The following is a 26,216-nucleotide window of genomic DNA, read 5'->3' as shown; positions in this document are numbered from 1 at the left end:
ACCTAAAGAGTAAACAGGTGTTAGGCCAACTGTCTGATAAGTGTGTGGCTGTAGTCAGGAGAGGAAGGAAGGGGAAATTAAGATCTCTTCAAACATTTGTTTGGCACACAATTAGGCAAACTAAAGGGCAATGGCCCTGACGGCACAATATAAATATGGGTAACCAATCTGACATCATGCCATATACAGTAGTTGCTTCCGCAACCCTGGTTATACAGCCTGATACTTCTTGTATATGAATAGGTGTTCCAGGTTCCAAGTTCACTTTAGTAGTAGCCCTAGAACAATCCCCCATTTTCTATACACTGTACAGCAACAGTCAGTACATATTATGTTTGTTTCATTTTGTACTATGAGAGTATGAAATATTTACAAATTGTAATGTCTCATTTTGGTTTTGATATTGACAAATCGCATCTATTGTGTCTTTCTGTTTTTCTTTATCGTATTATAATCAATGTAATCAACATGTAATTGTGCTATTTTAGTTTTTCTATGTGTGCCTTAATGGAGTTGTGTTTGTTTCACTTTTTGTAGCTTGATTATTTTTCTTCTTTTATTCATATAATCCATTCACAGGTAGCAGTTGCCTTACTCATGCAGTAATAATACACACCGAAGCATTAGGGCATCCTATCTGCTCAGTCCTGAGATTTATCTGAGCATATACCAAGAGTGTCTTACTGTACCTCGTGGCCCAGGGGTTAGCAGCCATTAATACTGACTGACAGATATGGGCTTGGCCAGTGGACAAGGTGACTGGATAGCATATCTGTCTCTCACCTGGACAGGTGTGCCCATTGGCCTCAGGTAGTGGAGTGGAGTGAATCCAGGCAGAAGCTGCCAGCAGCCAGTGAAACAGCAACATGGGCAGTGGAAGCAGCAGTGCTAACACCACCTCAGCTGTGATAAGGTGAGAGCAAAAAGGGACACAGCGTGAGGAGACATGGACTCAGTGAAGAGACCACCTGTACAATAGGCTACAAGGAGTCAAGAAAAGAAAAATTGAGAATAGCATCAGTGTTTTTTTGTTTATAAAATAGGACTTTGAGGAGTATCTTTGCCAGGTTGATTAGTCTAATCTCTGTTGCAAAGTTTGAATGTTTAGATTTTAACCTCACAATGGTTAAGATATAGTAGACAGTTGTGTATATGTGTTTGAGTCAAAGATTTAGTTTCTGTCTGCCATCACAGCACCAGAATTAATCATCCTGGGGAACATTTGCGACACAGCTGTCTAGAGTCTGCACTGGACAAACAACCATATCTGTAGTGACTGTCAGTCATTAATATGCCACCACTGATTAGCAAAGGGATGTCATTCCACTTATCATGTTGAAAAAAAGCATAGTAATGTACTGTGCTCCAACAAAGTTTCTAAGGCTTTTTATGTTCTGTGGAAATCAAATAATTATTATTTCTAAGTATTAAAAAAACGTAGTAGAAGTTAATAGTAGGCCCATACTGCTAGTGGTAGATATATCTGCATTTTGTGCAAAGTATTAGTAGCCTATAGCAATATTGGTTGTGTCCAATATGCATTTTAGAATGTGTAGAACGTAAAATAAATTAAATATAGAGTAGAATATAGAAATATAGAAATTAAATATTGAGTAAATGATGTGAAGAACGATACCTATATCATGAAAAAAAGAACACGTGTTTTTCCAATACTCAACATGAAGTAGCCTACCTAAATGAATGTCACTGTTATATTATTTTCCATCACTAGATGGAGGTATTGCCTTAAACACAGCACAGTTAGCAAGGTACTATCATGGATGTATTAATACCACGAGGGTCCTTGATTCATCACTCAAACACCCATTGACTGGCTGTGACTACTGAAATTTGGGGCAAAAAAACCAAAAACAGTAGGCTTATTTGGGTCTAATCACACCACCAGTTTTTAGAAAATAAATAGAAGGGAGTAAACAATATTTGAGATCTATCCTTTTTTTTTATCCTACTGGCTGTACAGTTACCGTATAATGCATCGCGTGTGATGATGCTTCCCATGAACCATTTCGGCAGCCGATGATTTGCACATCCGTAGGATAATGGTTCCAAAAACATAATGACAACATGACAAATTACTTATGTGTATCTCTAAAAGGGCGATAAAACTGGGAAAGACATTGAATAACCATTGTAACCAAACCACTGAGGTTTTCAGGAAATTACAGCACGCCACCCACAGTCACATGTCGGACTCCATGCTCTACTGATGCATTGCATTCACGCGCCGCGATTGGCTCCCTAACTTTACCAAGCACTTCCACCGCATATCTGAGTATCATTCCGCTTCGTTTTTAGTTTTTAACATTCCCTGACTTTCCACAAGAGTGATGCTAAAATAAAACACACGTTTGAGTAGTCTGTGATGAGTGCGGTTGGTATAAATGTGTTTAGACGGTGTTTTTATTTTCATTTATCTGTATTCTCTCGGATGGATATGTCTCAGCATCCCTAGAAAGTAGTTCCGCAGAGTGAGGTACTAGGGAGATCACCTTGAGCTGGTCTCTTCAGTGTAACGACGGCAGTTACATCAGTCCGAGCAGTTTTTCAGCGATATAAGGTGGGTATCCTCAACATGGGCTGCAACTTGGTCGCTTATCGATTCTATGAAGTGACCTGATAACTTGTGGAACACTTGCGCCGTCACATACTGCCTTTCAAACCTTTTGTCTTTTATTACAGCTGTAGCTAACGTTACATCCTGCGAGCTGTAGCTAAATCCGGGCATGTAACGTAAGTTAACGTTATGAGTCGTTCACTGGTGGCTTGTTTCCACTCTTCAATATCTAGCTTGAAATCATGTTTTAAAATGCCGTTACACCTAGACGTATGTGATTATCTTAGACGAGCTATTTTTTGTCCTGCTATGATGGTTTGGTATTTGTTCTACAACATTGTGATTTGTAAATGCAGTTAATAGATGGGTAGAGTGAGGGAATTTGTCCGTGTATTGAGCATATCTTTTTTGTCACTAACTTGCTAATACGTTGTAGTCTTGTTTTTATCGCTAGACACAGTTATTATAACTGAAATGATGAAATTAAGTGTGATGCGTTAAGTGTTGAACGTTGTAGAAACTCTTCCTGTTGCCTCCTGTCGTGGGTGTGGCGGATCCGTCCTTTCGGCCTCCCATTGGTCAGTCTCTGTGACGTCTCTAGATCAGGAAAATGTGACGCAGGATGAGAACGTGACCTTTAGCGCATCGTCTGCAGTTATGTTAAGTAGGCCTATATAGACCTTTTTCACGACAGAACATGTCCTAGTAGGAAAAGCACAGGTGTACTCAAAACCATTAATGATGGCTGAATTCCACTTAGGAGAGGCCCTGGTATTGTGCATGCTGTCTCACTGAAATAGCTTACTGGGACACTTGATGGAATTGAGCCATCGTTAAGGTTATCAATTTCAGCTGTGCTTTTCCTACTATGACAAGTCAAAATGTCTGCTGTGAAAAAGGTCTATTATAATACAAATACTAATGCGTCTTGACTAGGGACACAAATACACCAACGCTCAAACTATCCTGCATTATTAAAAGTCGTGTGTTATTCGTCGTTTTCCTTCACGTGGCAGTTAGTCAGTCGATACATTCCTCATGTTCATCCTTTTATACATAATTCTTTCCCGTCATATTTCATCAGAAACACTTAAATAAATCTGAACCTCGTTCGTTATGTTGTAGGAAATAACCATCTTATGATAAACTAAGCTTGAAATCTTTCCATTGCCTATGCAGAGTCACTGCAGTAGCTTGCTGCAGTGGTAGTGCCACAGACAATAGTCCTTGTTGACACTGGATACAGGGGCAGGAATGCAGGTCTAACACATTGTCGGTCTACGACGAGTAGGTTTAGGTTCATGTAAAGTTGTAAGTAGTTATGGCTTTTAGTCTCTGTCTGGCAGCTTGGACTGTGTTGTCTGGTATGCGATTACTAAGGCCTGCTCCCAAACAGCAGAAAGAAGATGATTTGACCAAGGCAGTGCTTTGTGTGAAGGTGTATTTTAAATTGTGATGTGAAATGCATAAACTGTGACTAAGATATGCATAGGGCCTTTGGTGTAGCCTGCTTGTGTTGTATTGTGAGAAATATTTGTTTAGTGTATAACAAAATGTTGGAGACACTGTCATTGCAATGTTCTTTCTGGCACTGTTGACAAAATGTCTAGTTGATTTAATGGACAGATCAGTAAAAATGAGTTTCTTCACAAATATTCATGCAAAAGCACCATTTTAAAATCTTGTGTTTACCAGAGATATGCTCGTATGTTATTTGGAAGTTAGTCTACTAAGACCAAAATGACTGATTAGTCGACTAATGTGGAGTCCACCAGGCAAAACTTAAATTTTCTGTTCTGGATTGAAGTGTCCTTGACCTGCTGTTGTGGTAAGGTACAGTTGCAGCTGAGCTTGATGTCCGTGCAGTAGACTAGGCCTTTTGCAGCTGGAGCTTCTCTCATGCAGTCCCTCCCTGCCCACCATAGCTGCATATTTGCTGACTAATGCTACGTGGAGCCATGGGGTGGAAAACTACCAATTATGGGTATCCCTTTGCCACTGCAGATACACTTGACTGCACTGGCAAAACTCTATGCACTCAATTTGATGCAAGGTGCTTTGGTTAAAAATGTCGGCAGATGATTTACGTGTATTTGAAGTGCATTGAATATGTACAGCAGTACCTCACCAACATGGTTTGTTTTAGGAGTTTATAGGCAAACGTAAGCATATGCAAATACCATCGTACATTCATAGTATTATATTTCTACAAACAGACTCTGCATGCTGTGCGTTTTATTATTAGCCAAGACTCTGTTTTTAGTCCTGGGGCGTTGTATGACCACAGCTGCTAATGTCATTGGTGTGGCACTGCTCTGGTGTGTCGCTGTGGAAGTCTCATGCATGTCCATTGTATGCGGTCATGGCGATTGCCCAGTCACAGCAGGCACTCTTCATATCCTTTATCCTTATTGAAGGGATTTACTCTTGAGCACCTGGAAGTGTCATATGTATGCACGCGCACTGCAGCAGTCAATTTAGCTTGGAATGCTGTTGCGGGGAGTGGTTCGCTCATTAACCTTGGAAGATCCAACACACTGGGGTTGTTGTGGAGGTCATTGGTTGTAACATGTCTGTTTGTCCCCAGGAGGACCAGGAAAATCTACTGGGGGTATGTAGTGCAACCTGCAAATGGTGGATGAATGTGTGAGTGTGACAGATAGAAATTGTCTCTGTGTGAGCCAACTTGGATTAGCCCAGAGTTGCATCAAGTAGATAATACTAAATTGCATGTCACCTTAAAGCAATGCTACGATGGCTGCTAATGATTGCACAGGCATAGTGATAAGGAAATTGTTGACTGCGTGCAGTTTACAAAGAGAGAGTATGTTTCAAAGCTACAGAAGAAGTCTTGGGGAGGATTACATTGGGGAGGATTACATTCAGTTAAACCAACAAAGATACATGCTAGGACTTGTTCACTAATTAAATGTGACTCCATGATAGTAATGCAAAGATGTTGAGCACATTTTGTGGTGGATGCATATCACAGGTTAAACATGAAACAATGCATGACACATACTAATCTCTTAATAAGCCTTGCTGGAAATGGCAGGAAATTGTGATTCAAATGGAAAAGGGGGGTCCTCATAATTTCCCTCTTACGCTAAATGTGCATCCCCTTTCAGTTTTGCAATTGCAACTGTCAGTGTTGCATTGCTGTAGTATTGCATTAAACTGTGAAGTTGCGATATTTATATTGGTCATGCTCCAATAGCAAAGCAGTTCAGAATGATTCTTCACCAAATGGCTGCCATAAGCATGTCTAGATAGTTCACTGTCTATTGTTATTCTTGAAATAAAATTGTTACGCCCTTCTAAGTTATGTAACAAGCCATGGTAACAGCATATTGTGGATGTGTGTGTGTGGGGGGATGTGACTGTGCTCACGTACAGCACTGGTCTCCTCCCTTTGACTCAAGTGTTACATCATCAGCAGCTCCAGTTGAAGGAGCTTGTTGGTATAGCGGCATTGCCTGGAATCCCCCACCATGATGCATTTGTAATTAGGACATGATGAATAAGAAGAGTTCAGACAACTAGTGTTACCGTTGAATGCAACAGATTTTCCTCTGACAGATTTGGGGGTGCCACTGTGAACATTTCTTCAGTTGCAGCTGCCCCAGCTTTACGAATAGCCTACATAATCAGCCTATACAACCTGTTCTGTTATAGATGGTAATAAGTTGCCTAAGTTACAGTATTTTTTTTTTTTTTTTTTTTGGGCCACGTACAATTAGGACCACGTGCTCAGAGCCAGTAATTCCGGACAGGTCTTGAATCTGTGTAGAGGGGGTCAGAAAAGGATGAGGGAGTTATTCACAAAGAGATATCCGTTTTATTATCTTGTTGCTCTGCCAAAGAAGCAACCAGTGAGAGTGTTCTTTGTTGAAATGCATTCAATGTATAATTTAAACAGAGCGAACCTAATCCGTCCCTGGGTGGTTTAAACTGTGGTGTGGAGTTTGCACCTGGCAGGCACTCATATCTTTAAACCACTTGAGAAAAATTTACATAGGGCTATAATCTTCTATCAACTACATATCTTATAAATCGCCTGTATTTTATGAATGTTTTATGTTCTTGCTTTGTTTAACTTTCTATCCTTGTTTGAAAAAGTGCCATAAGTTTCAAATGTATCATGTACAGTATCTTCACATTGTACCGTACTGATGGGTAATATTGATTGTGGAAAGAGTGCAGAAGGTGGATAGTTTATGGCAGTGGGAATGTAGGTAGTCAGCACACTTTCTTGTAGTATTAAGTATTGAAGCAACATTTTTCTTAAGCAAGTGAGTGACTTTTGGTAATGCTATAACCTAGGCTACTCATTTTAGATCCCAGCTTCTGTAGAGAAATAAAATTCTGACCACCTCATGAGGACACAGGACTTAAATAGTCCCGATCTTTTTAAAGAAGAATTAGAAAATGTAAATGACAGATGTCAGGTAATATAACCAACGATCTGTTGATCTTTACAAATCAACATTCGAATTTCGTCTAGCAATGGCATGCCGTCAGTGTTTGAAAAAGAAATGTAGATGGAAAATCCAATTGCGACTTTAAAGTCGAATCGTGGATTTGGGGAATAGTGACACCCCTAGTTTATACTGTGTACTTCATAATGGTGACAGGGCTAGACCGAAGAAAAAAAGGAAGCGTCTCAGGCAAGTATTGAGCCATTTACACAGGATTTGATGTAATATCTCTTCTGTGCTTGCACTGTACAGTATCTTTTCCCTTTTTCTGGTTAGCAATGAGTGATGAAAGCTTTGCAGTTCTAGCCCTGTAGATGAGGTTCGTAATGTTGCCGTTGCCATGGGTGGTCAATTATGATTATCATGTCTTCGATTCGATATCATGATGCGTCACATACATTTTTCTATTAAAGCCATGTAGGATATTTAATTCATAGCTTTTCAAGCTTCAAAAACAAAACCTTCTGCAGTGCTCTAATACTAAATAAATTGGATACATAAAACTACAGCACTGAGCACATGGCACTTCCTGAATGTGCATGCATAAATGAATATGTAAACAGAAATGTTGTTAGGCCTACATTAAATTGTAAACAGAAATAATCGATTATGAGCCTGCTGATTATCGATGCAGCATCGTCCATGTCCACGATTCAATGCATCGATTATTTGATTAATTTCAACACCTCTAGTATGATAGCAGTGCAGAAGTATTGGCCTTAACATAGTCCTTAGCTTTTCAGATCAACATTTATGTGTCTGTTATCAAATTGTAAACCATTGGAAGCTAACTGAAAAGGTGGGAGTGTTTTTCTTTACCTCCGTTGTCATAAGCATACATTTAGTCACTGTATAAGCTGTTGGTTGAGAAACCTGATAGGCATATAGTAACTAGAGAAAAGGCATATAGTAACTCGAGAAAAGACAGTCTTGCGCAAATTAGCTCCCATCTGTATTTAAATAGAATTGCAGTGGCAGCATTTAATGAGCCTGATCTTAATTGTTAGTGTTGGTGTTTGAGGTTAGTCGAAATAGGAATTCGTAAGTGAATAACAACAGTTGTTAGTCCCGGAAGTACTACACGTGAAAATCAGCAATCAACATGATTAATTAAATTCCCACTGGGACATTCTCCTCTCTTTTGACTTCACTATCACAGCGGGTTTATGTACCATATGTTAAGGACATCCAGCAAGGTGACTAAAGTGCCATTAATTGCTGGCCAGTCTGACCTTAGTGGGGAATAAATTCTTCACCCTAGATCTCTGTCCTTTTGAGTTATAAATGAATACAGCTACCAGCCAAATGGTATTAAGTTTTAACTTTGGCTGTACTCAAACAGCCGATAGTTAGTTAGTTAGTTAGTTAGTTAGTTAGTTAGTTAGTTAGTTAGTTAGTTAGTTAGTTTTTAACCCTGATTTATTCAGGGAAGGTTCACTGAGAGGCAGCCTCTCTTTTGCAGGAACACCCTGATCACATTCACACAGTTACACATTCATACATGGAAGCTGCCCAGTACAACCACAGTCTGATTTGCTGGCCACTGAGCAGCTCCACTGGAGCGGTTGGAGGTTAAGGGCCTGGGCAATATATCTAATTTTATATCGATATCGTGATATGAGACTAGATATCGTCTTAGATTTTGGATATTGTAATATCGTAATATGACATAAGTGTTGTCTTTTCCTAGTTTTAAAGGCTGCATTACAGTAAGGTGATGTCAATTTCTGAACTTACCAGGCTGTTTTATTATTTGCCTTTATACACTTAGTCATTATATCCACATTACTGATGATTATTTATCAAAAATCTCATTGTGTAAATATTTTGTGAAAGCACCAATGGTCAACACTACAATATCGTTCCGGTATCGATATCGAGGTATTTGGTCAAAAATATCGTGATATTTGATTTTCTCCATATCGCCCAGCCCTAGCTCAAGGGCACCTCAGTGGTGGTAATGAGGGAGGGACCAGCGCTGCTCTTTCACTTTCCCCACCGAAATTTAATCCTGTCGGTCTGGGGATTAAACCTGGCGACCTCCCGGTCCCAGCTTTCTTCTCTAACCTTTAGGCCACCACTGCCTACTATACACTAGGGCTGCACCATATGAGGAACATATGCAAGAACGTTGTTTAATATCGCCGTAACCATATTACTTGCAATAACCATGCAGAGTAATACAGCAACACAGTCTGTCTAATAAACCTCACTCCCGTGCAGGCAGATTCTGACCAATCAGACAATGCATAAAAGTGAGGGCTCTGTCTGATTGGCCAGAGAGTTAACAGCATAGTGCAATAGACAAAATAGTTCTACAGACAGAATGTAATTTAATACGTTCTTACTTTATTCAAAGTGCAATATCGCGTCTTCGTCAGGGTTTATTGCGCAAGTGGATATTGCAATTACGATTTTAAAATAAATAAATAAACTAAAACTATGTTGTGCAATCCTAGTATACAATGTAACCTGCTGATTAATGTTTTTTTTTTTAACTTTTGTTTGGTAGTGGCTGGTAGCTTCTGAAAAGGGTTAAGGAAACCTGGACCAACAGTGGTCAACTGAAGAAAGCTATTTGGCCATCGCTGAGTCCTCGACGTTAACTCATTTTCTCCATTTTTCTTTTCTGCAGGACTTCTCCATTTACACCAGTGATCGCCATGCCTCAGTTAAAATCTGTAGACATGGGCTCTGCCTTCATCCAGACACAGCAGCTCAACGCTGCCATGGCTGACACCTTCCTGGAACACATGTGCCTGCTAGACATCGACTCAGAGCCCACCACCGCACGCAACACTGGCATCATCTGCACCATTGGTTGGTAAACATTTTAGTTGCTGAGGTGATAGGGTTGCTAGTAGGTAGATACCTGGTAGGGCTGCACCATAATTATTACAATTATCTTTGGGAACAGTGCAGTTTTATTGCATAATAACATTTTAAACATGTTTGCGCTCACACACTTAACTTCATGAACTCATAAATAAAACCTGCTAGAAATGTACTAATCATTAAATCAAAATGAGTCTTTCCTCACCTAAAGATAGTGTGTCATGTAAATGAATCTGGACATGTATTCACTTTATTACCAGGAGAACTAAAATGATAATTATTTTTTTTTTAATAATAAAAAGGTATGACCAGTCTAAATCCTTTCCTTTCAATAACTGCCTGCAGGGCCAGCCTCCCGTTCGGTGGATATGCTGCAAGAGATGATCAAGTCTGGAATGAACATTGCTCGCTTGAACTTCTCCCATGGCTCACATGAGGTAGGTCTTTGCACAATTCTGTCTAAAGTTACAGCTAACCAGTCACATTGTTAAGTCACGTTTAAACTGTGCTGATAATTTCCCATAAAGATTCTGTGCCTTATCACAGAATAGTATTGCTTGGTATGTTGATCTTTGTTTGTCTTGCCTTTTCTTGTCTAGTTCTTTTGCTTTTCAAGCAGTGTTGGTAACTGTAAAAAAATATGGTGAAAGTAGAAAGTCAACAATGCACAGTGGGCAAGCACGTAATTCATTATAAACTGAAATCAGCTTGGCACATTGAGCAAGACTAGGCCAGCCAGCATGAATGGAAAAAATAGTAGTGCTAACTTACTTAAGATTAGAGTATGGGCTTTCTAACAAATTTCAACTCAAACTGATGCAGCCTGACTAAGCCTGATCTGTGTCTCACACAAGGGCAAATGCTCTGTAAAGTTGATACTTTTGAAGTTTTATTGGAGGACCGGTGAATAAAGTGGCTTATACCAGCTACAGATCTCACCTAAAGCACCCAGCTCTTTATCAGTGCACAAAACGATTTATGTGCCTAAGCTAACTTCAGTAACCCATGAGGCCTCACAGGTAAAACCTCCCTCTTGACTATAATTATTTTATTTTAAAAACCGACAAATGAGAATTGGCGGATTAGTCTCGCCATCGGTCAGTACAAGTTCTGATCTAAAAAGCCAGATAAGTCATATCACTTTGATTGCTCGGCTTGCCTAATGGAAAAAGACAAATCAAATCTCTGAATGAGTTATGGCAAACTTAAGAAAGCATGTTCAGGTGAGTTGTTTTTATGGCCCAACCTGGCTCAAGGTAAAACAAAGTGGGGCGGGGGGGACGCAAATCCATATGCAAAGTGGGGCTCTTTGAAGCCAGTTGAACTATTCCATAGTGTCACTTAATCGTTTATTTGACATTAGGACTATTTTTCTATATGAGAACCATGTAAATTAGGAGTATGTAAGATGCCCCTAGAATTCTTTTTATTTTTTTAGCTTTTACATCCAAAAATGTAATTTCACTGCACTAACAGATGTGACACATACATTCCACACTTCTTGGCATTTTGAAAGACTTTTGTGTAGATGAATTAAAATGGATTCGGTCACAAATATTTAACCGTCCAAGAATATAGAAATTATTAATTCTGTTTGAGAGTGTTTGTTTGAAGTTCTTCTTATTGAAAAGTATCTGGTTTGTGTGGGTCTAGGTGTTCCAACAAGATCGAAGGTTGGTCGAGATTTGGAGAAAAGCAAAATAAATCGGAGCTTTGTTGGCTTTGGGTACTATAAATACGTCATCTGTAGCTTCCTGCCCTTTATCTCCTCAGCAGGCAGCACGTGGATACTCTGTAATTGTGTGTGTTGACAAACCAACACCAAGGTCAGTCCACTTTAAACTAAAGTAAGAAGTGGGAAGTAGATTATGTTGCAAATCCAGAAAGTCACATTTCTAAAAAAAACAAACGGTATTAATAATATCTAATGAAATGAGAACTAGCTGAACATTAACTGGCGTTTCACTTTACATGCTTTCTATACATGTAGAACATGGAATTACAAATGTATGGACCCTGACCTATACATACAAATTACATACAGTTAAGTCACCTGTGCAACATTGGTTTCAAAACATTACACTGTCTACCTCACCTCGGTCTCTTACCAAAATTCTGCACTATCCCGTGCAGTGAATGTAGTGTTACCTCAATGTGTTGCCAGTGTGAAAGGCAGCCAATGTGATTACCTACCACTTAAGTTATTACTGAAAGCTCTGGTTCCCCAGGTGGGCAGTTTAAGCCATGTGCAGCAGAGAGCTGTCTTCAAAGCCACAAACACTGGCCAAGATGGCTGCAACATTAACGTGACAGTGCTGAATTTCTCTAAAGTTATCTTGCATCATTTCCCAAAACATTTTTCAAGGGTCAAGGTCGGCCACCAGATTCTGTTGACGGTGTGAACAATATCAGGCCACATAACTAATGATTTTAGACAAGTCTGTTTACATTTCTAATTATGATAGGATTGTTGGGTTGTATTGGGTCTGTTGTTTAACACCAACTTCACTGAGGAACTTCTCCTGAGAAACCCTGCACTTCTCTAGCTGACCCACTCATAAAACACACTTGAGGCAAAAGATATTGCAATTCTCAAGGACACATACAATGACATTCTATATCTGTATAATGCTACTTAAGTGATACTGTATGTTATGTAATCTCTCAGGTCTTATTTAATGGCATTATGTAATGCTTAATTCACAAGGCACTCGACCTTAAAGGCTCCAAGTTATTCTGCTTGGTGCACCCAGATTCCTGTGACACTTGGTAGAAAGAACTCCCTGACCCTTATACTGATGCTGACAGTATGACTCATGTTTACGACTGTGTGATATGGCGGACACACCTTGCCTTTCAATTGACCTGGCCTGATGTTTGTGTCTGCTGTATACAACCTTTTATCTTTTAGTAAGTCTGTCTAGTAATACCAGTGCCTCTGCCAAATTGAGATTTCTTTTTATATCAATGTGTGTGATAGTATCATGATTTGTTAGAAAGATGAGTTAGAGGGTCACAGGTATGATAAAAATAAAAATCTGTTTAGTATCTTGCTTGGTGGTATCTCTGGAGATATTTCAACCTGTTGTACTGCTCTTCTTTTCTTTAGTACCATGCAGAGACCATCAAGAACGTGCGTGAGGCGTGTGAGAGCTTTGAGCCTGGCAGTATCCAATACAGGCCTATCGGCATTGCCCTGGACACCAAGGGCCCAGAGATCAGGACTGGCCTCATCAAGGGAGTGAGTTTAGCATCGCCTAGTAGTCTTTTAAAATGGCTTTATTAGCATTTAGCAGGAAAACAAACCAACCAGAAAGTAAAACTTATGTCTGTTAATGATTTGACAGAGCGGCACTGCTGAGGTGGAGCTGAAGAAGGGCAACATGATCAAGATAACCTTGGACGATGGTTATCAGGAGAACTGCAGTGAGGAGGTCCTCTGGCTCGACTACAAGAACATTACCAAAGTGGTGGAAATTGGTAGCAAGATCTACATTGACGACGGACTCATATCCCTGCAGGTCAAGGAAATTGGTGAGTGGAGGACTGGCAAACATGAATAAAATATCTTGTGATCATTAAATGTTCAGAAAGCACTGCTATGTATTAATTCCCAATGAAAGGCCTCAGCCCATTAATATTTCCTTGTCTCTCCAGGTTCCGACTTCCTCATGTGTGAGATTGAGAACGGTGGCACCCTGGGTAGCAAGAAGGGAGTGAACCTCCCCGGTGCTGCTGTAGACCTGCCTGCGGTTTCAGAAAAGGACATCCAGGACCTGCAGTTTGGCTTGGAGCACGGCGTCGACATGGTCTTTGCCTCCTTCATCCGCAAAGCAGCAGACGTACACGCTGTCCGAGCAGTGCTGGGAGAGAAAGGCAAAGACATCAAGATCATCAGCAAGCTCGAGAACCACGAGGGTGTACGCAGGTGTGTGTGGATAAAGTGTTTTTGTCTTTTTTTTTTTGTGTGGAATCCAAAAAGTGGATCTTTTCGTTTACACCTTGATATATGTGTGCTGTGATAAGTTGTTTGTTGATCTTATTTTATTAATTCCTTGGTTAGCTGTTTTTTCTTTATGAATCCACTCCTTTTTACATGGCCTTCAAACTCCAAACATCCTATGATAAATTTACAGTTTTACTTTGATTTAAAATTAGTTCTTTTCGGTCTTCTGTGCAGATTTGATGAGATCATGGAGGCCAGCGATGGCATCATGGTGGCCCGTGGTGACCTGGGAATTGAGATCCCCACAGAAAAGGTCTTCCTAGCCCAGAAGATGATGATCGGTCGCTGCAACAGAGCCGGCAAGCCGATCACATGTGCAACTCAGGTTAGATAAAAGCAAAGGACATAACTGTCTTTCTTTAGCTATATCACCCCCAGGAGCTGAGGTTTGTTATTTTTGAAGACTGGCAGATGACTGGCTGTACTGGGACAGCTCAAATATGTCCATATTTGCAGCTATATTAATGTGAAGGAGGGCAGTCTCAGTTAAATCTTCGTAAAACATGTGAGCATTCAATCTGTATCACTCAAAAGGCTGTTTTTAAGATTTGTGTTATGTTACCTTCTAACACCTCACACGAATACCATTTAGATGTTGGAGAGCATGATCAAGAAGCCCCGACCCACCCGTGCTGAGGGCAGTGACGTAGCCAACGCCGTGCTGGACGGAGCCGACTGCATCATGCTGAGTGGAGAGACTGCCAAGGGAGATTACCCTCTGGAGGCAGTACGCACACAGCACATGGTGAGTTAATGTATATTCAAGATACACATTACAATAATGTATTCAAACTCAAAGCATAACAAGATATAATAAAAAAAAGTATTCTTGATTGGAGAAAATAATTATGTTTATGGGATAAATCTGCTTGATTTGTAATTTATATAACTTAAAGCATGCTCTTAAGACTGGGAGACTGCTCTTTCTCATTTCCTGATTTTTTTGTTTTTTTTTTTTTTTGTGTGTTCTCCCAAACACTTCTATGGCTTGTCATTCGGTTTCCCAATGACGCAGCATCTCTTTTTCCACTTGGCCTAACAGCTGCTGAAGAAGGTGTCAGCGGGTTTGTTAGGCCAACTGGAAGCGCCTCTCATTTATTCATTTATCCATCCCCTAATTTCCAATTTATATATTCACTACGTTTTTATGCATGCTTATGAGTAATCGGTGAATGATCATCATTAAAAATGTCATCAGTTAAAGGTAATGGTATGATAATGGTGTGCAAAGTTGGGAAAACCCCTACAAAAACAGCTGGACCTGCATAATTTCCATTCAGTTGGGATAATTGTGACTGTGGTTTTTGATAGAATAGGAACACAGTCAAATGTGTAACTTACCGTAATGGCCCCTTGGGACATTTTAACCCACCCAAATCTGAAGTAGTCTCGCATTGCCAGACCTATCTCCACAGCGCTGTGGAGTAAGGTCTGGCTACACCTCCCATACATTCTGGGATCGTTAGCAATTTTTTAAACCAATCACAATCATCTTGGGTGGCACTAAGATGCAGAGACGGAGCCTCTGCAAAATCGTCTCGCGAAGGAACTTGTTTTGTTTGAATATTTCCACCCTGCGAAAGAAAAAACTTAAATGAAGTTAGGCTGATAATGGATTGAGAATTTATTTTTTTTCAGTCAGGGACAGACACAAGAAAAACATGTTTTTGAAGTCTCAGACCCAAGACTGTTAATAATTAAGTCATAGGTAAAATCACAATTAGTATCGATTACATGGATGGATAATGCACTTAATGCTTAATCGCTGTTCAGGCCTTTCTTGGCTAACCTCTACTGTTCTCGGCTACACTGTTTTTGCACTGCTATGCAGATGTAGGAGTGACTCAGCAGTACTGCACCCCCCCCCCCTTTGAGCTTGCTGCCTTCATGCTGATTTTGCATGGGGTGCTTCACAGTACAAAGTGAACGACAACTTTCACTGACCTAAAACCGTACTTTTATTCAGAAGAGGTCTTGTAACATTGCGTGGACCAACTCTGCTTCTTCTTTTGTTATCTGGCATTGTCTTCTCATTTACTTCAATCTTTCTAATGCATTTCTTGTTCATTCCTCCTGAATGTTTTTAACCATTTCTTTAAAAAAAAATTGTGCAGTGCATAGCCTTCTAACTCCCAGCTCTATTTTTCAACTCCCAGTTGACTTAAATTTGGGGTTTCAATAGTTTGTAAGTCATTTTTTTTTTTATAAATTATTATTAAGCTCAGCTCTGTCATTTTTCTTCTTTTAAAGTTAAGGTTCAATAGTCCTTTCAAAAGGTTATCTCAGTTGCATAGTTGTCTACAGATTAGAATGTGTTGTATTGTACAGTTTTTTGTTATTCTAATACCTCATGTAAATGGTTGTGGTAAAATTTTGCCTCTTGGATATGTTTAAAAAAAAATTCTCCCACTAACTGCACACCTTTACTCTTCTATTCACTGTCCCTCCTGTCCTCTCCTTCTGTCCCTGCAATTCTTTACTTTATCTTCTGTTCTTCTTGTGTGTCTCTAACATTGTCCCTCTCTGTTCCGTTTTCCTGTCCTTTCTCTCCACTCATATTGTGTGTGTGTGCATTGTGTGTGTGTGTGTGTGTGTGTGTGTGTGCATTGTGTGGGAATGCCTTGTCTTGATGCATCTTGCCCTCAATTGTGCCAGATCGCTCGTGAAGCCGAGGCAGCCATGTTCCACCGGCAGGTGTTTGAGGACCTGCGTCGTTCCACGCCGTACTGCAAAGACCCCGCTGAGGCTATTGCAATCGGTGCTGTTGAGGCCTCTTTTAAGAGCTTAGCCTCTGGGTTGATTGTGCTCACTGGCTCTGGAAGGTAGGCGGTTTATCTGGTCCTAGCAGTTCAAGGAGGAAAATGAAATCGGTACTTAAGGAGTCTGAGTGAGGGAGAGTAGGGCCAGACAGGGACTGACTGACTGACGAAGTAACTGGGAGAGTCTGGCAAACGCTTTAAGTAGACTGCTGGTTGATTTTTACCCATGTGGACAAATTTAAGCTCTTTTTCAAAGACCTGCAGTAAAAAGGCACAAATTTACACATTTACCAAAAAGTTTGACTGATGTTAGTCCATCATTATTCCAACAACTAACCTTGTTTAACCAGGAATCTAGCTACGTATTTGCCCGGCACTCCCAGTGGTGTGAATGACCCGGCATGCAGTAGTGGTAGTGTGGGGGATTGAGAGTAACCCCCACCCCCCCTTCCCTCATGGTCCATCTGGGCTCAGATAGCACGAGAGGCCGAGGCGGCCACCTTCCACAGACAGCAGTTTGAGGAGCTGAGGAGACACTCCCAACTGACCAGAGACCCCTCCGAGGCCGTAGCTGTTGGTGCCGTTGAGTCAGCCTTCAAATGCTGCGCTAGTGCCATGATTGTTCTCACCAAGACTGGGAGGTAGGAAAGAGAAGGCAAAAGGTGAAATGATCCTAGTCCAGAAGGTAAGGTGTCGACAACACTGCTTATGATTCTCCCTCCACCACCTAATTTGCTCTTGCAGATCCCGTCTCCTTTGATGTTGTGTGTACGTGTGTGTCTGAAGTGCGCTGTTACATAGGGGGTGTGTGCGCAGATAGCAACAGATTGCAAGAGTAGGAGTTGTCATTAGCCCAGTCCCAATGGCCACCCTTCACATACCTTATTTAACATCATATGAGATTTAATCAAATCGAATGCTACTACATACTGTAGCTTCTTATAGTATATGAAATCATATCCAATTAGAAAATGGTATTGGAAATCATGAGTTGTAGACAGTGCTGCTCTATACATTAAAGTGATGGTTCGGAGTAATTTCACCCTAGGGTCCTTTGCACCATGACCTCGAGCCAAACACCCCCCCGGTAGCTTTTTTCAACTGGGTCGAATATTGGACGAGTTAGCGTTATCAGCTGAATAGCTTAGCGCAGGAGCTAATGGATCCAGGTGTGTATCTCGTAAGTTACCCCACTAATAATGCCCGAAATGATACCAAACTTCTACACTAGTACAAATAGGTTATGCACTCATAAAATGATGGATTGGAAAGTTTGCAAGCACACCAGAAGTTTATGTAAATAACACTTGCCTGCTGGCTTCTGCTCTCTGCTGCTGTTGTTGCTGCTGCTGCCGGCAGTAAGACGAGTGCTTAGGACCGTCTACAAATTACATCACCGAAAAGAGATGCAACAAAAATATTTATTAATTTAACTTTTTTTTTTTTAAGTAAATGCTGTAGTATAACTAGCAGGAGACAAGTTATAATTGAGGTAAGTTTGGCGACATTACCTTATTTAATCATTAAATTAATAAAACAAAAATATTTATCTCTTTTTGGTGTTGTAATTTGTAGACGGCCCTAAGCACTCAGTAGCAACAGCAGCAGCAGAGACGAGAAGCCAACCGGCAAGCGTTATTTACATACACTTCTGGTGTACTTACAAACTTTACAATCCATCGTTTTATGAGTGCATAACCTATTTGTACTAGTGTAGAAGTTTGGTATCATTTTGGGCATTATTAGTGGGGTAACTTGCGAGATACAAACCTGGATCCATTAGCCCCTGCGCTAAGCTATTCAGCTGATAACTCTAACTCTTTGGGGGTGTTTGGCTCGAGGTCATGGTGCAAAGGACCCTAGGGTGAAATTACTCCGAACCATCACTTTAACATACCTGTTACCTTGTTCTTGCCAGCTGTCATCCCTGTTTTTAACATTATACCACTGTGGTATAAATTGTGGGTTGGGTAATTTCTTCAGCCCTAAGTCCTCACTGGTTTAAGGCACATCAAAGACTAAGTGTGTGAGAGTGGACATTTTGATTGGGCCACTGACATTAAGGCTCTGCACACCCAAGATACCCCAGAAGTGTCCCTTAATTTGGCTGATTGTGTGGACGTTAAGACTCTGCTCAGCTTCCCTAACTACCCTGTTAGTTGCGTTGCACCTGTTTGGGCATGACAACTCAGCCTTTTTGTTGTCGTTTTGATTTAGGTATATGAAATTCGTTGAGCTCAGCAAACGCCCAGCATACAGGAGCTCTGCCGAAATTTAAACCAGCCAAAAATATCTGAAAACACCAGCTGTATGTGGGGTGCAGGGTTTTTAATCACACTGAATTGCTTCCTCTAAGAATCCATCTTCATTGAGTTAACTTACATATACTGCCATTCCTGGTAACGGAGCCTCTTACTGACTTTTAAAAGCAAGAGTAAACACAAGAGATACAACAAATATTTTTGCACACTTAAAGTAAGCATGATTTATTTTAGCGCTGCACTTGTTCAGCTGTTTCCCTCCCTAATAATCAGAAGTATTACGTCATACTGTTGCAATCATTAGTTTAATGTGAATGAGGTAAGGTAAACCTTTTTATACCTAGCTGTATGTTTGTGTGTATGTGCAGGTCCGCCCACCTGATCTCCAGGTACAGGCCCCGTGCCCCCATCCTCGCTGTGACCCGTAACGCCCAGACGGCTCGCCAAGCCCACCTGTACCGCGGCATCTTCCCCGTCCTCTACACCAAGCCCGCCCACGACGTGTGGGCAGAGGACGTTGACATGCGCGTCAACTTTGCCATGGATATGGGTAAGAATCTGTCACCTTTTTTGTAGTAGTTTGCACAACTATTTAACAGTGTAGAAGAACAATTGTAGAAATGTACAGTTTTCCCAGCATAATACCTTTCGGTGTGAAGCTAAGCCACTGTGCTAAACAAAATGTAAAAACAATGTTTAGTTACACGTTTAATGTTTGATTACCAGGCAAGGCCCGAGGCTTCTTCAAAGTGGGAGATGTTGTCATCGTCTTGACCGGCTGGCGCCCAGGCTCCGGTTACACCAACACCATGCGCGTAGTTCTGGTTGCCTGAACAGCCAAACAGGGCTGCTCTGCTTTCTCCCGCCACCTTCATCTATCTTTCATAGCGCTCCACTGCAGCTCACAGCCCTTCTCATCCAACACCCGGGCTCACAGACTCAATCCCTGACAAATTAACCATTTAGGCAATAATGCAAATAAATTAGAAAATACAATATAGCCTTCATGGCCAAGGGGCTGTTTTGGGTGGGAGTGAAGGCTACAATTCCACATTATGTCTCAATTTGTTTTTTCATTGATTTTTCTCAATCAAACCAGTCTACAGGGCCTCAGATTAATACACCCTGACCAAAAACTGCTGTATTTATTCACTCAAACACTTGTATTATTAAAGGTGAACCAATCTGAGAGTGAATGCATCCCGGTCTATGTGCATGTACATACTGGCTCTTGTTTAGGTGGAGTTGGTGTTAGGGCAGGCTGTTACCAGAGCACATTCAGTACTGTACCAGTTTACTAATCGCACTCCTCTGCCGATATAACGAACAAACGTGTGGCATCCTAAATCTAAGGGCTCCTCCCACAGAGCAGCCTTGGCTCTAACTTTCCACCCAAACGGATCCTTCTGTAGTGGTGTCTGTATGAAGTGTCCCTTCTCTATGCCAGCTATCACTGTATTGTAAGTGTATCTCTAAGTGTTGCACTCTTAATCTCCTCCAGACAATGTTACATTCGATATTATACTTGAGTTGGTAAAGTTTTTTGTTTTGGGACATCCAATACTACTTATATTTTGTCTGACAATAGAGAAATGTTAGTTTTGGATGTCCACCTCAGTGGTGTTTGAGCTAGTTACTGTATTTGTTTTATTAGATGCATCAAAGCCTTTACCTTTTTATTTGCATTTCTAAGTTGACATTCGTGTATGGTTCATTAAAGTTGACTATTATTGAGCACTTTTAGGGTTTTTTCAAAGGGGACCTGGTGAAGGGTTGACACCCTGTCCCTCTCAACCACAGTGGGTGAGCGGTAGAACCCCTCTGCTTGTCCTTCCCCCTTTTATGTTGGTGACCCACTGTAGCTGTCTTCATGTGTCTAACATGTTTCTGATTGTAATAATAGAGTGTAAGAACTAACTAAATGTAAAGTTTTTATGTTTAGCTGTTGTACTGAGCTGTCCGAAAAGACTGGATTTCCATCAATAAAAGAGATGAGCACTTACCTTAACTTGGTCTTCCAAATGTTTTGTTTGACAATGAATATTCAGGAGTTGAAATTTCGTGTGTGTGTGTGTCCAACAGAATTCCGTTTTACTGTATACAATGGCAATACACCTATCTATTCAGGTGAAAAACTAAAACAAATCCCAGTCAGCCAAATAAAAGGGGAAAGATTTGCTTTCTTCCTCCTCACAAGTGTACCATGTTCCTCACTGATAAGTGAATTCGTGTAGAGTCCAGTTACAACCTAAAGAACCATTTATTTTCCATTACAAACTTGTTCCATTTATCAAGGGGAAATGATCCAGCTTCATGTTCAACATTTAGTGGCAGTCCTGGCTGTACACCACCCCCACCTGTCTGCGAATCTCATCCTCCAGCTCAGCCATCAGAAGAGAGTCAGCATGGGAGATAACGGCACTCTCTTTCAGCCCTGCATGGAAATATCACACCGTCAGAACACGTACTGTTCAGTCTGCACGTACAAACCTAGTAAATGGCCGTTAAGATTTAAGTGTTTCTGATGCCACCTTGTGTTGAAAGTGAAAATTAAAACTGATTATTCATTACCAGCTGATTATGCTTGTTTTAGTTATTTTGTTAGTACTTGTAGTGATATAGGTACACACTAAAATATTATGAATGTCTGTACCTTTAAGCAAACACTGTCGAACCTCCTCTGCTTCGTAACGCATCCCTGTACTGTTGAGGAAGTTGAGGGGCAAATAGGGTTCTGGCACTGGGTACTGGGTCTCCTTCCCATTCACCACTAATGATGTGGGGCACCACATGTGGGCAGGGATCTAAAAAAAAAAAATAACAGACATACAATTATGAATATGATGGAGTATAGTGTGTGTGCTGTGAAAATACTTCTTTGTATTACACAACAGCCATTTAACTTCACTATTTCCCTCCTACGTTGCTTAACACTTGACCTTGGTTCACTTACTAACCTTTCATTTTATATTCAACATGCAAATGCACATGAAATTGATTCTGCATTTCAGACTATTTGAATTGTATTTGATTAAGCAGCCCGGCTGTGATGGCCTACCCTGATGGTGCCCTTTGTACCAGCAATAATGGCGTCATTGGGCAGCTGTACACACGAAGAGCACGTAAACGCTGCCATCCTGTTATTGGAGAACTTCAGAGTGACGACTACAGTCTCATCCACCCCTGCAATAACATACAGAAATGTGATTTACATTTGATGAAGTGATAATAAAACAAAACGTGAAGTTAGTGACAGTTTTAAAAAAAGTGCAACATAATGTCTTCCATGCGTCCTCTGCAAACAAAATGTTGAGTCGGTTGATTCCACTATGCTTTATATTGAAGAAGAATGCCATTTAGAACAAGATAAGAATGCAGTGACTAGGTATCTTGATATCAAACCTTAACATTTATTGTGCCATGTTAACACATAAGAGGTGAAGTCTTATCAGACACAGTCCCTTGATTAAAAATTCTCAATTCACAGACAGCAGGAATTACTGTATACTGATAAAGATTTTACAAGCTCCAACATAATACAAACTCCCATCTGTTATCATATGAGAAGCTGCACGCGAATGTATACGAGTGAGGTCAATGGGTAACTATCCTGCCACTGTCAACCCGTGTGATGTGTTTAAAGTAAAGAGAAAGCAGAAGTGAGGAGGATTACTTGGCAATTACAACATGCTTCTTAATGTACTTTAGACTCATATCACCCATATCATGTGAACAAAGGTTGTTGGTGGTTTTTTTTTTTTTTTTCCAAAAATGAATCAGCTATTTTCACAACACATCCCCACATGTTAATGAAGTGCGCTTCAGAAATCAAATCTGTGAGACACTAATGGTCTCTTTGTCATTACCCGTTTCCAGGCAGGTCCCCGTGGCCTGGATGCACTCTGGCTTCTCTCCATTATACACCATGCATATGAACTGCAGGCAGTAGATGCCAATGTCTAGCATTGCGCCTCCGCCCAGCTCCTTCTGTGTCGATCTCGGCACGTGCATCAACGGCACGCCAAACTCCGATCTCACCATCTTCACCTCTCCCACCTCCCCCTGGGCCAGCAGGCGTCTGATCTCCACTGAGGATGGAAAGAATCGGGTCCAGACAGCCTAGAACAAAGGGCAGGAGGCATTTCATACGGTTACATTTGATGTGCTTGGTGTTTTGTTATCCAGGTATTGACTTACACGATAGGCTATAGCTCTTCACTTAACTTCACTTCATTTTCAAGGTCTTGTAACTATGCCTCTTTTTTTTCTTTTCTTTATATACACATATAAATATATTTAAAAGATACAATATATAATTTGCAAGGGAAATGTGAAGGAGAATTCCCTTAACAATTCTCCAGGGGCTTGAAAGGTGGCATTCTCCAGGCAGCATATTTCAGGAAATAATCATGTCAATGTAATCTTTACACAATTTGTATGTATTTATCAATCATTTTACACACACATCAAGAACACTGATTCATAATACATGCAAGTATACACAAGCACAATCATTACCAGACTAAGTGCATACATTCAATGTGACACGGCCTAGAGTCTTCACCAGACAAGAAAGACAAAGGAGAAAATAAACGATCATAGAAAGAGAAAAAAAAATACAATAATCATAATAGGCCTTTAAACATGTATGGCAAGGGAAAATATTGGTTGGCTATATAGGCAGTCCATATGGAAAATATAGGTTGGTTAGAAGAAGTAATATCAGGGCTCTTTTAAACTGAAGTGAAGACAGACTACCCTCGGTAGAGTATACTAAACTGAGATTAAAACGTGACTTGTTATCTTGCCAACTGACAAAATCATTATGAAGTCAGTTGTTTTAAAATGTCTACTGCTACATATCAACACTGATACAGTAGAAGTCTTAATGGTGAATTCATCCATCCACGATTTAATTTGGATGTTATATTTTGATTTGAAAAATTGTAATCAAATGAGTATTATTAAAAAAAAAGAAATGCTGCCTTAATTTTGCATAGATGCAAAACATGACTGTTAATACTTTGTTGTGTGACCTGTTTCTCACAGAAACAAGAAACATATTAAAAGAAGTACCACGTAACAATGCTGCAATCATTCTGCAGACCCTTTCTGTAACTAGCAAAGAATAAAGTAGATCAACGTTTAACTCTGACATCCCAAGCTCACAGTGATTTTACAGGGGACAAATGGAGAAGAAGAAATAAAAGCTATGAAGAGGACATTCTTTTTACTTTTTGGTCTGCTCCATCCCTACCTCCATGAGGAAGACGTCATTCCTCTTGGCAGAGGCCAGGATCTCCTTCACCTCCTTGGTGTTCATGGCCAGCGGCTTCTCACACAGCACATTCTTCTTAGCGTTCGTAAAGAGCAGGCAAGTGATCAGATGGTAAGGGTGGATAACTCCAACATACACCACATCTGCACACACATAAACACACGAACCAGAGAGCATGCTGTAGGAAGAGAGATTATTCTGTCAGTCAAACTTCATGTAACACTAAAATAGCAACAGGAAAGGTATACAGCTGTGGTTCAAACTAAACTGGAAATGAGTGGAGATTCAACAGATGGTTCAGGTTTGCTGTACTGTAAAGTTTTAGCTCACTCTGAATTGTCCTGAAACAGCAAATCGCTTAGATCTGGTGCTCAACGACATTCAAATAACAAATGCAAAGAGCCATCAGTCAATCTAATTTGACCCAGGTCTGACAGAAACCAACCTATGTCTGGATCTCTGGCCAGCTCATCATAGCTGCCGTATGCGCGGGAGATGCTGTGCTTTTTGGCAAACGCCTGTGCATCTTCTAACGTGCGAGCTGCCACAGCCGCCACCTGTGAATACAGTTGCAGCACAGTATTTATTAAACACAGTGCTCCTGTTCCAACTTCATGAAAGGCCCAAAGTTACAATCTAACTTGTTGCAGGAATATGGACTTAGTATTGTCATATTACATTTTCTGCATTACTCACTATACTTAACTGAATGCTAGAATTGGGCTTTTCCCAGTGTTTGGTGGATGGAAATGTACCAGAATTGCAAAATAAATCCATTAAAACTTTCTTACAGTTTCTCTCTTATATTATTTATCTCAACGTTAAATCAATCAATCAATCAATCAATCAATAAATAGATAAAACATTATCATCTGAAGCTGCTTTTGAATCTGTTTTGCATCAATGTAATTATTTCTGGGGGGAAAAAACGTACCGTAATACTTAGGTTATAGGATTGCAAAGAAAATGTAGATGCCCATTTAGTGCGGATTTTACGGTAAAAAAGAAAGCTTGCTTTCGAAATGCTGCAAACTGCTTGACTGTACAGTCTACGATATAAACTCACTGATGCCCAGTGTCGGTGGCATTTAGCCCGTTAAGGCGGCAGGTTGCATAACATTCATATATTCCATACATTCCAATAGGACCTGATTGTAACAGTGTGAACTTCAGATCGTCATAAACAGCAGCTACACATACAGGCAGTCTGCACGGAGCGAGAAGCCTCACCGAGTCCTGAGGAGACGTTTTGCATTTGAAACCAGAAATGTTTTTGTGTCTACGCACATACTCATACTGATACCTGATGGTCTTCAGGAGGAAGAGTTTTCAGGGCCACAGTGAAGTCATGACTGATCTTCCCTGCGCTACAGATTCCCCACCTGGTTGCCATATTGGACAGGAAACGGACAGAGAGATTGAGTGCAGTTGCCGTAGCAGTTACCTGCCACAAGGTGGAGACACAGTATTATTATTTTTAAATGTGTGACGTTGCACAAAAATAACATGATGGTGATCTGTGCTAACGGAACAAAAACGCGACCTCCAGATAGGGATCATAACACCAGAATAGACAAACTACTTTTTAATGCTGTTGTCTCTTCTTTCTTCCCTGCCTGTACTCAGATGGTCACTTTTATTTATGTTTTATTGTTCTTTTAATTTTTAATCTATTTTAATTTTTAAATCTACTATTTATATTTTACATTAATCTGTAGGCCTATTTTATTTTGATATGAGATGTGAGATATCATTTTTTTTTCTGGTAAGAGCTGACATGTACAAGGACATTTTGTCAGGCCTGCTATTTATCATTATATTGCTTGGTCCATTTATTTAACCTCTTTAGTAATAGGTTAAAGTTGTGGCACAGACACAGCACATGTATAGAAAGGAATAAGTATGTTATTGTTTATAATTTCCTCAGAATAGTTTTTTCTGTTCCTAAATATAAATCTGCATTATTCATTAAACAAGCAAACAGGAGGCAACATAATGTTTACTGCATGAAAATGTGCCATTTT

General features: G+C 40.4%; 2 protein-coding genes across 7 annotated transcripts; one reads left to right on the top strand and one right to left on the bottom strand.

The window, feature by feature from the left end:
* Positions 1-851: 851 nt before the first annotated feature.
* On the top strand, positions 852-20,922 carry pkma (pyruvate kinase M1/2a). 5 transcript variants are annotated; one of them, XM_039794641.1, is made up of 11 exons: positions 852-913; positions 9,689-9,873; positions 10,234-10,325; positions 12,998-13,129; positions 13,236-13,422; positions 13,546-13,816; positions 14,069-14,219; positions 14,487-14,639; positions 16,550-16,716; positions 19,283-19,464; positions 19,641-20,922. In XM_039794641.1, exons 1-11 carry the CDS (start codon positions 867-869, stop codon positions 19,745-19,747), a joined length of 1,674 nt encoding a protein of 557 aa, XP_039650575.1. In that variant the 5' UTR covers positions 852-866; the 3' UTR covers positions 19,748-20,922. The 5 variants fall into 5 exon arrangements, with proteins under 5 accessions (XP_039650575.1, XP_039650576.1, XP_039650577.1 ...); XM_039794642.1 differs by lacking the exon at positions 852-913 and adding an exon at positions 2,433-2,578; XM_039794643.1 differs by lacking the exon at positions 852-913 and adding an exon at positions 2,730-2,751.
* Positions 20,923-21,155: 233 nt separating this feature from the next.
* On the bottom strand, positions 21,156-25,629 carry dhdh.2 (dihydrodiol dehydrogenase, tandem duplicate 2). Of its 2 annotated transcripts, XM_039794644.1 has the most exons (7): positions 25,496-25,629; positions 24,638-24,749; positions 24,172-24,335; positions 22,781-23,033; positions 21,973-22,097; positions 21,568-21,718; positions 21,156-21,348 (listed from the first exon to the last, which is right to left on the bottom strand). In XM_039794644.1, the coding sequence occupies exons 1-7, from the start codon at positions 25,583-25,585 to the stop codon at positions 21,239-21,241; spliced, it is 1,005 nt and encodes a 334-aa protein (XP_039650578.1). In that variant the 5' UTR covers positions 25,586-25,629; the 3' UTR covers positions 21,156-21,238. The 2 variants fall into 2 exon arrangements, with proteins under 2 accessions (XP_039650578.1, XP_039650579.1); XM_039794645.1 differs by lacking the exon at positions 25,496-25,629 and having other exon boundaries at positions 24,172-24,370; positions 24,638-24,752.
* Positions 25,630-26,216: the final 587 nt, after the last annotated feature.

Source organism: Perca fluviatilis, chromosome 3, assembly GCF_010015445.1.
Source record: "Perca fluviatilis chromosome 3, GENO_Pfluv_1.0, whole genome shotgun sequence".
In the NCBI taxonomy this organism is placed as follows: Eukaryota; Metazoa; Chordata; class Actinopteri; order Perciformes; family Percidae; genus Perca; species Perca fluviatilis.
This window is presented reverse-complemented; position numbering and strand designations above follow the sequence as displayed.

What these genes read in the sequence shown, in the direction of transcription:
- pkma (XM_039794639.1), top strand. Translation starts at nt 4,915, where the DNA reads ATGCATGTCCATTGTATGCGGTCATGGCGATTGCCCAGTCACAGCAGG. An exon ending in GGACTGGCCTCATCAAGGGA is followed by an intron (nt 13,130 to 13,235) that starts GTGAGTTTAGCA and finishes ATGATTTGACAG; the next exon opens with AGCGGCACTGCTGAGGTGGA. An exon ending in CGATCACATGTGCAACTCAG is followed by an intron (nt 14,220 to 14,486) that starts GTTAGATAAAAG and finishes AATACCATTTAG; the next exon opens with ATGTTGGAGAGCATGATCAA.
- dhdh.2 (XM_039794644.1), bottom strand. Translation starts at nt 25,585, where the DNA reads ATGGCAACCAGGTGGGGAATCTGTAGCGCAGGGAAGATCAGTCATGAC. An exon ending in GGCCAGAGATCCAGACATAG is followed by an intron (nt 24,336 to 24,637) that starts GTTGGTTTCTGT and finishes ATGTGTGTGCAG; the next exon opens with ATGTGGTGTATGTTGGAGTT. An exon ending in GTACAAAGGGCACCATCAGG is followed by an intron (nt 21,719 to 21,972) that starts GTAGGCCATCAC and finishes TTTTTTTTTTAG; the next exon opens with ATCCCTGCCCACATGTGGTG.